General features: G+C 44.0%; 1 protein-coding gene and 1 pseudogene across 1 annotated transcript; one reads left to right on the top strand and one right to left on the bottom strand.

Moving 5' to 3' along the window:
• The first annotated feature begins 3,220 nt into the window (after positions 1 to 3,220).
• On the top strand, positions 3,221 to 3,802 carry LOC133922966 (probable indole-3-pyruvate monooxygenase YUCCA8; annotated as a pseudogene).
• Positions 3,803 to 9,058: 5,256 nt separating this feature from the next.
• On the bottom strand, positions 9,059 to 10,581 carry LOC133921741 (protein G1-like3). The gene is made up of 3 exons (XM_062366743.1): positions 10,243 to 10,581; positions 10,026 to 10,136; positions 9,059 to 9,783 (listed from the first exon to the last, which is right to left on the bottom strand). The coding sequence occupies exon 3, from the start codon at positions 9,773 to 9,775 to the stop codon at positions 9,185 to 9,187; it is 591 nt and encodes a 196-aa protein (XP_062222727.1). The 5' UTR covers positions 9,776 to 9,783; positions 10,026 to 10,136; positions 10,243 to 10,581; the 3' UTR covers positions 9,059 to 9,184.
• Between the last annotated feature and the right edge of the window lie 4,470 nt (positions 10,582 to 15,051).

The following is a 15,051-nucleotide window of genomic DNA, read 5'->3' as shown; positions in this document are numbered from 1 at the left end:
CATCCTTGAGATCCTGCAACACGAGAGGACGAATAAGGTTTTTGGGAAGCGCTCTGCGCGACTACACATGATCTGCTTCCTCGTCGCCATCAAGTATTCACGCGATCTGCTTCCTATTCGTCGTCGCCTTCTGCACTGTCATCACGAGGGATTCGGTATCACTCACTATTGATCAGAAAGTACGGTGTCTGCGACCCACGAAGCCCACATCTTCTTGGGCCTCACACCCTGCTTCGCAGTTCCAGTTGCGCAGAGTTTTTTATATATATTTTTATTTTTCAATATTTGCCAAAATACATGTATATTTCAAAATATTGCACATATAAGCTATCATTGTCTGTTGAAAGTGCGACGGCAAAGTGTCGACTATCTAACGGGCAACACCTTGCGAGACCCATGATGCAATGGTCAAAAATTTACCCTAACAACGTGACGTTTACGTTAACATGTCATATCACCAACAAGCGACACCTTTAATGGTTGGAGTCCATTGAAAAAAGCATCGTTCGTTACGCATATGCATCCTATCATGGAACATAGGTGGCAGATGTTGGAGTACTCCTCATACCTCAATGAGCTGTACATCAGGGGGTGTTCCGCATTGCCGGGCTTGTCCGTTGCGCTCACCTATGTTACGTGACATGATACAGATACGTACAGCCACATATGTATATGAAAAACAACAGACGACACTTTTTTCTGTGAGCCCCAATCTCGAGCGACACATTTTTCAGTAGGCACCAATAATCAAAGGTGTTGTATTGGTGGGGTGATATGTTGATGTTGATATCACGTGGGTCAAAATATTTAATTTCTAACTGTTGTGTTATGAGTCCTATAAGGTATTATCCATTAGATGGGTAATACCTTACTGTCGTTTTTTCAATAGGCAACAGTAACATAGGTGTACAATATTTTAAAATGAATTTGTAATTTTATAAATATTAAAAAATAAAAATAAAAAAAATCCATTTGCGCACGAGCTGTGCAGTGCTTAGCTTCTGATGCGAGCCTGCTACGTACGGCCAGCTCGCAGCTGCAGCCTTGCAGGTTAGACAACGATGACTCCACCCCACGGAGCCACTGCAGCGCCAGCAAGCGCCAAAAGAACGGACCAGTTTTGCCCTCCGGCACGTCACACGTGCCGGTGCCGGTGCCGGCGCCGCTCGGCCCCTCGCCGAGGGGGGAGCCACACACACCCACACAGCACGGCAGCGTCGACCGTGCCGTACGAGGAGCCGGAGCCCACACCCCGCGGCTGCCTGCACGTTGGCCCTTGGGAACGCGCCCGGACCTCGTCGCCGAGGCCCGACACAAAGGACGGCGAGTCGGCGACCCACGCGGCCCTGCCGCCGCCGCGGGCCCGTCCCGTTCAAACACGCACGCGGTCAAACGCGCTCAGTGAGAGCTGGGAAGAGGGCGAGGGACAGCGGCCGCCCGCCGCACAGAACTTTGCAAACCTGCTGCTGCTGGCATGTGCGCATTGTACGATCTTTTCGTATCTCTTGGGGGAAATTGGCATCCGAAACATGAGGTTGTTTGTTATCACAAAATTATTCTATTAGTCCCAGCCATATTACTTGGGAGGAGCGGAAGGGAAACATGTAATGGTGTCCAGTGTAAATCCGATTCAATAATGATTTCCTGTGGACTACTGTTTTACCCCATACGTTCGTTTCACAGTATTCGTACTTGGCAATTTTTACTTTTTTGGTTCAAACTTTGGATAACAATAATTTTTATAATATTAAGTTAGTTAATGTGATGATATTATTGTTAGATTTTTCATCAAAGATACTTTCAAAATGTTATATACTTCTAAGTGTATGCATATGTATTGGTTTAAAATTGATGGTTGAATTTAAAACTTGAAAGTCAAAAGTGTAAGTTTTTGAAACGGAGGTAGTAACTTTAGGACGTGTTTGGTTGGTCGTATGAGTTTTCGTAGAGATGTAGTATATATCTTTGAGCGAGTAGAAACAGGTTGATCGTATGTAGTGATTCTAAAAGGAAGAGTATTTGGTCGTCTATATAGATGAATGCAATATTCATACACCTACGAATATAATGATCCTGTATTTGAGACTAACGAGTATGTTTGTCACAGCACTGTAGTAGATAAAATACATCCATCGAACTAAGCTCCATATAGAAGCTCGATTCAGACATATCCATCAGGCTAGGCTCCAACCGTATAATTACATCTGCAGATACATAGAGTAACAATATATGCAGACAATCAAAGACATTCTTTGTAAAAATATGCATGAACAGAATCAAGATACCCCTAATATAGGCAACCAAAAACGCTCTTATACGAGTCCCACCCTCTTACGGGGAGGATAAGAAGGGGAACATGTAATGATGTCTGCTATATAGGCTCGATTCATTGGATTTTCTATAGCATACTACTCCAACTGGAATAGGGCAATAGTTCTATCATATAACTCTATGGTCTTGTTTGGATAGACTATATCTCTAGAGTTTCTGTCAGTTAAGAAAGTAATTATAGTTGTTGAATTTTAATTGTTATTTTTTATAATAAACTTTTAGCGTACCAATATATCAAAAGCTAGCTAGAAAAACTTCACTTAACCTGTTTCTCAGCTTCTAGTTTATTTTGGTCACAGTCACTTCCTCAACTAGCCAAAAACTATAAAAAAATCAGAGCTAAAAGCTAGCCATTTGGGTAGGTTTTGACTTTTTTTAGAAAAAATCAGAAAAAAACCTATCCAAATTGAGGAATTAATGACATGTTGGGTCCAACTGGTGTAAGGCAAGCCCCGTGACTTTTGGTAGAAATAGAGAAGCAAATTAGGTCTAACAAATAGGTTCGACATGTGTCATAAGGATTGCCTTTTGGCCCATCTTCCACCAAAGAGGAACTAGCTAGGTAGATCAGTTATGACCATCACCGGTCACATGACAATTGAGGCACTATAGTATCAAAGCATATGACACAACGGACAGGAAGTACGTCCGTTCATTGATGGCATACAAGACGTGCTACAAGGTGATGCATGGGTTCCCTACGTACATAGCTCAACATTGTAGTGACATAGGTGGTTGACCATGCTACCTTACCTCTTGCAGTTTATCTTTTAAAAGTTATTTATGATACACTATAATATCTATTGGTGAGAAGTATTATAGATTTTATCTGACCATCTATTTACTAGGATAATTTAGTAATTATCTTATTAGCTATGAAATAAGCCACATGTACATCGATCGCTGGCTCGTCGTTGCCACCGACGAGAATGTAGAGATCGTCGCCCTGGACATCCCAGGCCTCAACGGCTTCGCCGGCAAGGTGACCCACGTCAGCGACTACAAGTCCAACAAGGCCTAATGCGACAAGAGCGTGCTCGTCGTCGGCTGTGGAAACTCCAGCATGGAGGTCCACCTGGCCATGGTGGTGCGCAACATAGTGCATGTCCTCCCCCGTGAGGTCCTCAACAAGTCAACCTTCGAGCTTGTAGTGCTCCTCATGTGCTGGCTCCCGCTCTAGATCGTCGACAGGATCATGGTCCTCCTCACTTGGCTCATCCTTGGCGACCTCGCCAAGCTTAACCTCCACCGCCCCGCCGCCGGCGCTCTCGAGCTCAAGGAGACCCATGACCGCACCCTAGTGCTCGACTATGGCGCGTACGCCCACATCCGTGTCGGCAACATAGCTATCATCCCTGCCGTCACACGCTTCACCAAGAATCAAGTTGAGCTCACCAACGACCGTGCACTCAACTTCGACGTTGTTGTTCTCACCACCGGCTACCGCAACAATGTACCCCAATGGCTCTAGGTAAATTCACATTCTAGTCCATCAAATGTTATAACTTAGGTATAAGAGATACCAATAATTACTAATATCCCTTTTTTATTTTCCAATTTTACCCATATGATACCAATGATACTCTCCAATGGGAAGAATAGTATCATGTTGTTAATCTAAACCGTCGTATGAAGAAAATAAATGGTGTGTTTATTCTAGTGCACCGTAAAAGTCCTCTATTTTTTTTAGAACACCCTTGCAGTTTGTAATCAGCGGTACTAATTAAGGTGTGGTTCCTTTACAGATATTATGAATTATGAGTTAGTTTATATTTACGGTCCAAGTCATATGGAACACCCATATATATAGTGTTCTCAAAATGTAAGATTTACACTTTCGGTGAAAAGCAACACACATTTCATCTTAAACGACTATTCTTTTGAATGGAACATCTAAAACAACTCACAAGGGTGAACATGGTGATATAGCGAGAATAAAATGAATGAGATAAATAGGGATTTGGCCCAAAATCTCATCCACCACAATTAGGGTAGCATAAGGCCGTACAGGTAGCATGTATTGGAACGCGCAGTGTTCTTGCATATTCCCCTTGAAAAAGGGGCCACCTTTGACCTCAATTGTACATGTTCGTGGTTGGCTCGAAAGTAGTCTCGAGATTGGAATATCATGCTCAAGCGTACCCACATTTCAGCTTAATTTCGTGTACTATGTTGAGTTTACTGTACGATAATCTTGAATAGCCCTCAAGTTTTGTTATCTTTGAATAGCCCCTAGGTCGATCGTCAGCAGGGCGAGCACTTAGCAAAGACCAAAACCCACACCAAGAGCGAAGGCAAGACCAAAGCCACATTTTATTCATTTATCATTAATAAAGTGACCTTGTACTATCGTACCTTACATATCTAATACCCTGGAAACACGATGTACTTTTTCCGAGGCGAATGATTACCAGTTCATAGACACGTTTGGTGCTTGATTAGAATTACTTCTTGGCTAAAGTAAGAGGTAGAAGGTTAAAGCACAACATCCTCTTTTGTACTATACCTAGTTGGAAACATGAATGTCTATATTTTTAGTGGTATCTGGTTTTATACATTCAATTCTCTATCTACATATCAACTACAGGTCCAATAATGTACAAACTGAATCATGTGAGGCTATACGTAACAAACTGAATTCTTATAAAAAGTTTTACATATCACACTTACATATTCAGTTGGTTGAACGGCTTAAGTAGAGATGCATAAAACCATAAACAACAAGTGTGTCGTTAGTGTGCGTTGTTGGATTCTTACTATTAGCGCACACAATTTGACACTTCACACATTAGTTAATTATGTGTAAAACTGTCCAAATATGCCATGCAAATGGAGCTAGCCCTTCTGAATACGAGTTCAGCGGATTTTTTTTATTGAGGTTTTGTATGCATCTTGCGAAGAGTTAATAACAATTGTTGCATTCGGTGTATGTACATACATGGATCAAGAAGAATAAAACGAACCTACGTTGATCCCTATGTTCTACATATTTGTACAAATACAAAAGATCGAGATGAAGACCCATTAAAAAATTATGATATGTATACATATGTATATACATGGCAACAAATGTATCATGTACACGTACTAATGAATCCCAGACTGCACTGACCATTTTTTTAGCGAAGAAAAATTGTGCGAAGTCAAACGGCTTAATTATTTACTCACATCAAGCAACAAAATAATAACCTTAAGGGCATACATAGATAGGGGTCATTTGTGTTATATTGTAATACACGATTTTCATGAATAAAATAAAATTTTGTTTAAACAACTTATTGGAAAATTATTATGTTAACTAATAAGGAAAGACACAACTTCTCTAGGCATACATATCCGTGCATAGTAAAGGCAGAGCTTGAACCGAAATTCATAGAGAGATGATGAAACTAAATAGGTTCCAACCGGGGACTGAATCAATGAAATATTAGAGATTGAATCCAAAATATACAACAAAATGTAGAGAATATACTACAACATATAGAAAATTTATTAGACCAAGAAGGCCACGGTCCACCCTGGTCATTGCCCCTGTCCGTGCACATGGAAATTGAATAGACCCTAAAGGAAAGTATGTATAAGATGACTGTCTGAATCCACACATTTGCGTATCCTTATATACTTTCCAATATTTGTGAATTCATTACTGGTGTATATATCCAAAAGTACTCTATATTACATCTAGGAGTACCAGAACATTTCATTATCAACGAGCTAATCTCCTATAAATTATGCATAACTTGCTGTCATTCTTCGATCTGAGATGGTGCAAACAGTTGGCGTTACATGCATGTATTGAAAACGGAGTAATAACTCTCATAATGTTGAAAGAATAAATACTAATTTATGTTGCCTTCATCGGAAAATTTCACCTGAGAGCTAGTTTTAGATATATTTGCTAACCATCACTACAAATTCTATCAATACACCTCTAATTGCGATATTACTGACTTTGTACACACTTATACAAGACTTATTGTAATCAACTCTATCCTCTCAAACAGAAACAATTTTTTTGTCAGTTGAATACAAGAAAACTAGAGAGTTGGGCACCAACAACCTTTGCGATGCTTGGTAAGGCCACATTTAATTTGAACTACAAATTATTTTCCTACCATCTATTGAGTACTCGTACGGTTCTTTCCTAATTGATGGTTTACGCCAATCCTATTGGTTTTTGAATAAAATTATACAATAGATATCACAACTACAAAGGATCATACTATATATATTTATGTTAAAAGGCAATATATTGACAATTATTTTTATAACTGATACAGATTTGGTAATATGAGTCAATTTCGCTAGGTTGCATCCAAATGCGTTGGCATGTAGGAGCCAGACCAGATTATGTGATATCAAATCTTGCAGTAATCATATTATTTTTTGAACTAATTTCAAACTCTATATTTCTAATACAAATCAGTTAGCAGACATAAACATTTAAATCAAACCTTGTAATGTTACAATACTCGGGGTGGATTTATGAATACACTAGAGATCGTCGCTTCTTTTTATAGGAAGCTAGAGGTTGTAGAACAAGGTAAACATATAGCACAATCGTATCATATCCATATAGAGTTGGAAATATTTTAATTTTTATCTAGGCAAATTATGATACAAGTGACATGCTGTGGATTTGGATGACCTTAATCATCACCATGTACAGAATCATCAATGGACAGTTTATCTTTTCTCTTAGACAAAGAAAACATTGTTGTGAATGATTTACAATATTTCTTTATCAAGATTTGAAGACTATCAGATCCTACTAGCTAGTACCACATGCCAATTATCACCCAAATAATAGATTTTGTTCTTGATTGGAGCAAAGGGATATGAAATCTGAGAGAACTAATTGCCTTAAAGCATTAAACATAATTAATACTTGAGGCTGGTATTCACAAATTTTAACCTTGATAACTGGTTATTGTGTTTTTATTTGACAAAGTATGCAAAACAATAATACAAAATAGTTTTTTTAACATACACTTTTCTTACAAACAATAATACAAAATAGTTTTCGAACATACTCCATCCGTTCTTCTTATACAATGTTTAGTAGTTGAAAAACGCTCATTTTTATTGGATGTTATAGAATTTCAAGAATAAGCATGCCCGCATTTTCCAGTATTGCTACCTTATTTAGGTTTTGCTACATTCTACAAGACTCAATATGTTCGTTCATTGGTCATCATGGATGGTTTTTGGCTCAAATGAATGTAATGAGCTCACAATAGCACAACTTTAGTTGGCATATGGTTGTCTTGTGTTTTTTCTTCATTCGAGTGCAAAATCTAATTAACATATAAAAAAGTATATATGTACGGAGGGAGTCTACTACAAATATATATATATATATATATATATATATATATATATATATATATATATATATATATATATATGCTGAGTATTTTTACTAAACTCATTAATATTTGATTGTACAAAACAATGTGTAATAAACTAGAACCTGTGGATCACATCAAACAAATAAAAGCATGCATTTAAGTAACTAAATAGGAGTATTGTTATTTGGCTAACCATGAATCGGCACATGAAATTAAGAGTGCAAGGATATGAATGGACAGCGTCCAATTTATGGAGACTTAAGCGGTGGCGACTCTGAATGAACAAAGATAGCAGCTGTAGTACTGTAACTTAGCCTTAAACAAGTTAACATTAGTTTGTTGCATGAAATCTGGAATCGGAGACCAAGCAATGCAACGAATGAAATCTGATACTAAAATGACAGTACCAAACTACCAATCAATGCAAATTGATTAGAGAGCTGTAGATATGCAGTTGATAAGCACAGTAAACCCATGTACATCTCCTTATTTGGCCACACCCTTCTACACGAATTAAGTACTACAGGTCGGGAGGAAGGGACACCGCACACATGTTACTATTCGGCAATTTGACCTCCTAAGAGGCGTCACTACGCAGCTGGAGACGGCGAACCGGGCGGCAGACCGACCAGCGGCACACGCGCGACAAGAGCAACAGTCGCATCCTGTTCACCCGTCACGATATCAAGCAAGATATGCGCTGAGCCGATGGGACGTACGGGCGGGCGGGCGGGCCGGACGCCGGCCCGTCCTTGCCTCCGTTCCGAGGCGGCACTGTGCGCCCGCCCGTGCGAATCGGCTCGATCTGGCCATGCGCGCGGCCTCGACCGCCACCGCGCGCGCTGCTCACTGGTGCAGCAGCGAGATAGCGCGGCGTGATCGAGCGCGCACCAGAAAAAACGAACCGGCACAGGAATCAGAACAATAAAGAAACCCAAGCGATGCGTCAAAATGTGTACGCACGTCCTCGATTAGACTTGGAATGCACAGATATGGCGCGCAAGATCCACTAAGAACTCCGGCAAGCGAGCGGGAGATCGACCGACTAGATGCAGAGCTGGAGTGTTGCGTGTGGACCAATCGCCATCGCCACGCTCTCTCGTAGTCTCGTCTCGTCCTCTCTCTGTACTTTGAATCAAGGACACGGTACTTACGTACGTACGAGCGGTATACAAGTATACAGCTCGATCGATCTCCGTCTACAGGAACAGTGAAAAGTATGGCAAAAGGTATGCATAGGCATTCATTAATTCATTTCCTTGGAGCAAATTAAATTGACACGAAAATTAAGAGAGAGTAGTAGCTTGCTAGGAATTAAAGCTAGGAGAAAGCAGAAGCAAATAACAATGTAGCACACGATCGGCAGGAACTTCGAAGAAGCCGCGCAGAATTAATGGTAAACCATGCATGCATGCACAAGCAAATTGATCGAAACCTACATAAAATATACTTAGTCCGGCATACCAAATGGGTGCGTACGTCCTCGTACGTCGTACTGGTCCTCAGCATGCCGCGCCGGCAGGCGGTTGGGGAGGAGGCGGCGGCTGAGGCGGGTGGTGCCCGCTGCTGTCGGCGTGCTGCGGCTTCTTGCGCTTCCTTTTCTCATAGCTCACGCCGCGCGCGCGGGCCTGGTGCTCGCGGACCTCGCGGAGGTAGAGGCGGACGGCGCGGGCGGCGAAGGGGTTGGACTCCGGGCGGCCGCCGTTCTCCTCGAAAGCGGCGCGGAGGCGGCCCACGAGCGCGTCGAGGCTGCCCCACGCCTGGCGCAGCGGGCAGGGGCACGGCGCCGGCGGATTCGGGTGGCCGAAGAAGGGGCAAGCCGCCGTGTGCACCTTGGTCTTCCCGAACTGGTCCAGGTACCGCAGGAACTCCAGCACGTGCGCACCGCTGCACTGCGCCAGGCTCAACGGCGGCCTGTGGTTCCTCAGGTACTGCCCGAACGTGTTCCAGTCCCGACGCTTCTGCGCCTCATACCGGCTCGGCGTCTGTGGCGTGCCGGCCCCCGCCGACGACGATGCCCCGCTGCCCGATCCACCGGCTCCGCTGCCGTCACCGCCGCCGCCCGGGCTCTCGTGGTTCGGCGACAGGTCCATCTATCGATCTGCCATCCAAGAATCGAGTACAAACACAAGAAGCCGATGAATACATGCACATTTCTAGGATCTATTTGGGTGCTCTGCTCACTTCTTTGTTTGTCCATGTGTGTGTGAAAAGCGATGCATCTATACAGACAAGGAAGGGGGAAAATATACATATATGCATATGTCGTTAAAACTTAAATCATACATGTGGGGAACGGTTTCTACTTCCTGTGAGGCATCGTTTACATGCTCACATGTATACCTTTTGTGGCGATGGCCCCTGATTCCTTTCCGCGGCGGTGAGTGCAGCGGCGGAGAAGATTCCGGCAGCTGCAGCAGGATCTCTAGTGGGGTCTGGAGCTGGCTTGAGAATCTGCAGAGGATGTAATGGGGAGCGAGAGAAGAGATAAGCTAGGAAAACGAATAAACGGAACTAGCAAGTTGCTTACACATGAGCAGGTGCTTCTTTTGCCACTTACCCTTGCTCAGCTGTAGGGGTAGTGATATTTGGTTGCTGACTGCTGTTGCTTCTCCTCGATATCATAGGACCATTGATCTGAGCTTCAGGAGCGAGGAGAAGGTGTGAGGAATTGCCGCTACTATTTTGGGGGGGTGCAGGGGTGGTGGATGGATTGTTGGGCCTAAAAAGGGGATCTGCGAAGCCAGTGAGAGATGGAACAGAGGCAAGAAACAGTGAGATGGGGAGCCGCGCTCTTAGGGCTTTTAGGTGAAAGGGAGGAGACGCCGTGAGGTGAGAGATGACATGACTAAAGGTAAAAATATTTTTTTGCCCCGCCTCGAGTGGTGGTGGGGGTGGGTGAAAGCGAGGTGCGCCAATAGCGCGCCGGGGACCCTCTAGCCTCCGTTTCTATAGCCCCAGCTAGCGGCTGTACTTTCTAGATCACCAGCCGTCGGATGCGCCATGGACGGTCCAGGATCCGCAGTGCAAGAGTCCAAGGCGCGCTGCATCATGCATGCAAACAAGACATATCTGAGACGTTCAGCATCCAACGGACGACTCGTAAGGAGGTCGGGACCCGTCTGTCTCCGTACGAACGACGACGGCCTGGGCCCACTCGCGAGGCCACCGCTCGTCCCGCCGCGCGTCGTCGCTAATACGTAACACTAGATCTATACGTAACTGATGGTGTCATAATGACTTCAACGTTATAAGATCTCGGTCCCACCAATACAAGCCCATAATCAATGTGGCTGCTTACTTGTCAACGTGGAACGACAAATATAAAACTCTGCGTACTCAGGTGCGAAATGTGTTTCAGCATAAAACATATGGGTACCTACAGGCCATTATTCGCCAAAAGAAATTTTCATTCTCTTGTTTAGATTGCTCTGGCGCCCATTTTAGTTCTACTATCTCTGGATCAACATGTAAGAAAGATCAGGCTATTTATAGACAGATTTTCAGATTACTTACTTGATAGGAGTAATTCTACAAAAGTATTATTTGAGTTGAAGCAAGTATCACGATCATGCATGCCAAGTGTTTTTTCAGTTAAATTTCTCGAGTGCAAATAGGTTAAAATGAAAGTAAAGATTTCACTAAAAAATAGTAAAGCTAAGCATAAATCCAATATGCAAAGTATTTGCATTGTATAATTTAGGGTGCGGGGGTGGTAAGGGTCACCTCATTTCTAGTCATGCCACTCCTTAGCTCACATAGATTGTATATTGATGACTTCTTGTATTTGTAGATATAGCTAGAATATGTTCTTCAATTGTGTAGTGGAAAAACTCTAAATTAATAGTATAATAACAGATTTCATTAGAAGATGGTTCTTATATTCTTGCAATCAAATGACAAGAAAGAAGTAAAGGGACGTACAAGATCTGCAGGCAATCTGGTGAAGGTGACTTAATAATGGGTGAGGAGGGAAAAAGTACCCGCAAAAATAAAATAATACAAAAGTATTATTATTTTGCACTATTTTGTTCTATATATCATATTAAGTAGATTAATGATCAATGAAGTAATATATAGGGTCTATAGTTATGAACCTATCTTTATCTTAGCAGTAAAGGTGTCGAGATTAATTCCTAATAATAATTTTGAAGTGTACCAGTTGAAGAGTGTGTAAACAAAGCTGAAGGTGTGTGCTCGTCGGTGTGGGTTGAACTCAAGAACACCGGTGTTATCCAGGTCCAAGCATCCCAAAAGATAACAGCCATAAGTTATGTGTAGTTTGTTATGAGTGCTTGTGAATCAGTTACCCTTTACAAATCGAGCCCTCTTCTCTTTATATACCAGAGAGAGAAAGAATTTACAAGTGGACCCCGATTAGTAGACCCATACCTAGCTAGATATTCAACTCTTGGACCATATCCTGAAGAACCGGGTGAGCCCAACTTATCTTGAGAGCTTTGAATGTCTGTCCCAACCGTGGAACATCTCCACACCTACCCTCCTTGGAAGCCCGGCCTGTCCCATCACCGTGCGCCATAAGATCGTCTGCCAAGTCATCATGTCCCTGCGCCCCATAAATCTACCTGCAAAACCATCCACTTGCTTGGTCATTCTACAGACCCTATCTCGTCAGCCGTGCGGTGCTGCGCCGGCCTGTAAGGTCCCATCTGTAGCATTTAATGCTACAAGATAGGGTAGTGCCTAACCGCGCCAACCATAATTTTGTTCACTGGATGTGGTGCCTAGGGAAGGAAAACACTTGAGTAGATAGTAATAAATGTGATTAGATGGGTTAGGTAAGAACTGGCCCCACGACCAGTAAGGGCTAGTCATAGGATCTCATAATATCATAAGGAGGCTGGTCGCACAAGTCTTGTGCTGGTTGTACGAGCTTGAACCTGATCACGCGATGGGTCTAGGTTCAAGAAATATCCTCCATCAGTCGGCATACCCCTCGTAGGGCCCGTTAGCTACGACGCTCCCTTACTCAATACTCCAACAGTAGCCTCCAAGCTTCCCTATGGTCGTGGTTAGGTCAGATCGCACCACTCGGGCCCCGAGGGAACATTGTCCACCCAGAGAGTGGTCGCTGGCGCCATTTAACTTTCAGAGTTTGACTCTAAACATCACGTCACATGGGGAGATTAAGTGTCCTAAGAGGAAGAGAGAGATGAATTATTTAACTATTTGCCACTCTTATCGTGTGCCAATTGAGTTTATCGCTGACATATGGGGTCACCTGAGTCACTGACAGTAGGCTATGGTGGTAAACTGTTGCCACTCACCTGATAAGAGTGGCAAATAGTAAAATACCTCGAAAGAGACATTGAATATTGCTGAGCCCGAGGTGCTTTTGGTTCCTCATGCGTGCCCCTTTGAACTTCGAGCGATTCGGATGCTGCGCCGATTGAGATTCCTTAGTACTTCCTGGTGCGAGGTGTCTATGATGGAATTTGTATAAAAAACTAGGATGCTTGTGCCCAGACGCTGCCAGGTGTGCATGAGTTTGACCGGGGCGTGGCCATGAGTCCCTTGGGTAGTAAATGGTAGGATTGTAGGGATGTTTTCCACGGTGTTTCCGCCTTCCACTCCAGGTGTGAATCAATGGCTGATTGGGCTATAAAAGCAGGGGTTCACCCAGCTGGCCACCCACGATGAATTTTGCAAAGTAAGAAGACAACTCTCCCTAAAGATCATGGTGTCCTCCTCTCATCCTTCGTCGGGGAGGTCGATGTGTTTGGAGGATTTGGCAAGGTCCAAGCCGCCTCCGATGAAGGCTCCGCTGGCGGTGGTGCCCCCGAGGGCAGACAATCTCAAGGACCTGCTCGCATGGTTGGAGCCAGCCACCCTCATGCTTCCCTCACTGCAGGGGCCTCCCCTTGCCGTTCCCGTCCGATCACCGGTCCGAGCAGTCACCTTAGGGGAGGTTATAGACATCTCCAACGATAAGGAGGAGATGAACTGAGACCTTCTGTAAAAGGAGATTGATGAAGAGGAGACGGCAGAGGAGGAGCAGAAAAAGGGTCCACCGGGTTCGCCGGTGTCGGTCAGCAACTCCAGAGGGTCTCCGCGCAGGCCATCCTGCCTGTCCCCTATGCAGGCCGTTGTCCGATTCCCGTGGCGATTAGCTGCTACCCAAGGGGAGAGTCTAAGAGGTTACTTGACTCGTTTAAGGGTAAGTAGGGGTCCAAATACTTCTGAGCCCTTAGAGTTGGTGAATCCCCACGCCTTACAAGAGTCAGGCAGAACCTTTCTACCAACTGTGCATCGGCCACATGAGTCAGGAGGGAAAGAACAAGCATGTAACTGGGTAGTTAGTCCAACCAGATGTAATCATCATGTCTGTAACCAATCCTTTCCATGAATGAAAATGTTATCACAACTTCTGATGGCCTTGGCGATGACTGAAAGAATATACCAGGCCTTGCGGTTTTTGGATCATTTGGTTCGGGTCTCTGTTCGGAATGTTCAGAGAGTTTTCCTTATGTTGTTGCAGCGCGTAGGCTCTAATTATTTCGCCCTGCCTGTCAGTTAGGCTCTTGAAGCGCAGGATAGTTCTTGGCATGACAAGTCTCTCGGCGGCGACCAACGCCCGATCCAAGGGGGGACTTGTGGCCTCGTGGTCGTAATCCTAGGTTGTTAGTACCTTTACCATCGCATGAGCAACGATCCCATGTTGTTCCAGAGCCCATGGCCAATTGGTCATTTTATTCTTGTCGCTAGGTCCTATAGTAGCCGGAGAGTCAATCAGGCGGGGGTCCATTGTTGGTCGTGACATCCTATAAAATAGAGAGTCTAGTCTTTCAAACTTTTAAAAACTTCCGAAAGGTTCTTCAAAATAGAGAAATAGACTCATCCCCGAGCAACCCTACACGTAAAATTTGCACAATAGGACGATGTTCCAAAAATTGTGTAATTCACAGTCGTCCTCCATGGCTAGCTTGACCGCACCAGGTCGGGTGACATCGACTACTTTGTAGGGCACTTCGCACCTCTGGAATAGTTTATTCTAACTAGCCTTATTCTGGATTTGCCTAAGAACAAGGTCGCCTACGACCAGTCTCCGCTCCCATACCTTGTGATTGTGATAGCATCTGAGGCTTTTCTGATATCGGGCAGCTCGGATTAGAGCACGCTAGCGGAACTCTTCGATCAGATTTACATCATCCTCGCGTCGTGCCACCTGATCGTCGTCTGAATAGTTGACCACTTGAGGCGATTGAAGGGCGATCTCGGAGGGGAGCATTGCCTCTATGCCAAAAACAAGGAAGAAATGGGTCCCAGCCGTAGCCTTGTTGGGAGTTATTCGCAGCAATCAGAATATTGTGTGTAGTTCGACCACCCAGCGTCTTGAATAGATGATAAG

This window comes from Phragmites australis, chromosome 6 (genome assembly GCF_958298935.1).
Source record: "Phragmites australis chromosome 6, lpPhrAust1.1, whole genome shotgun sequence".
NCBI lineage: Eukaryota > Viridiplantae > Streptophyta > Magnoliopsida > Poales > Poaceae > Phragmites > Phragmites australis.
The sequence above is the reverse complement of the archived record's forward strand: the minus strand, read 5'-3'. Positions and strand labels throughout refer to the sequence as shown.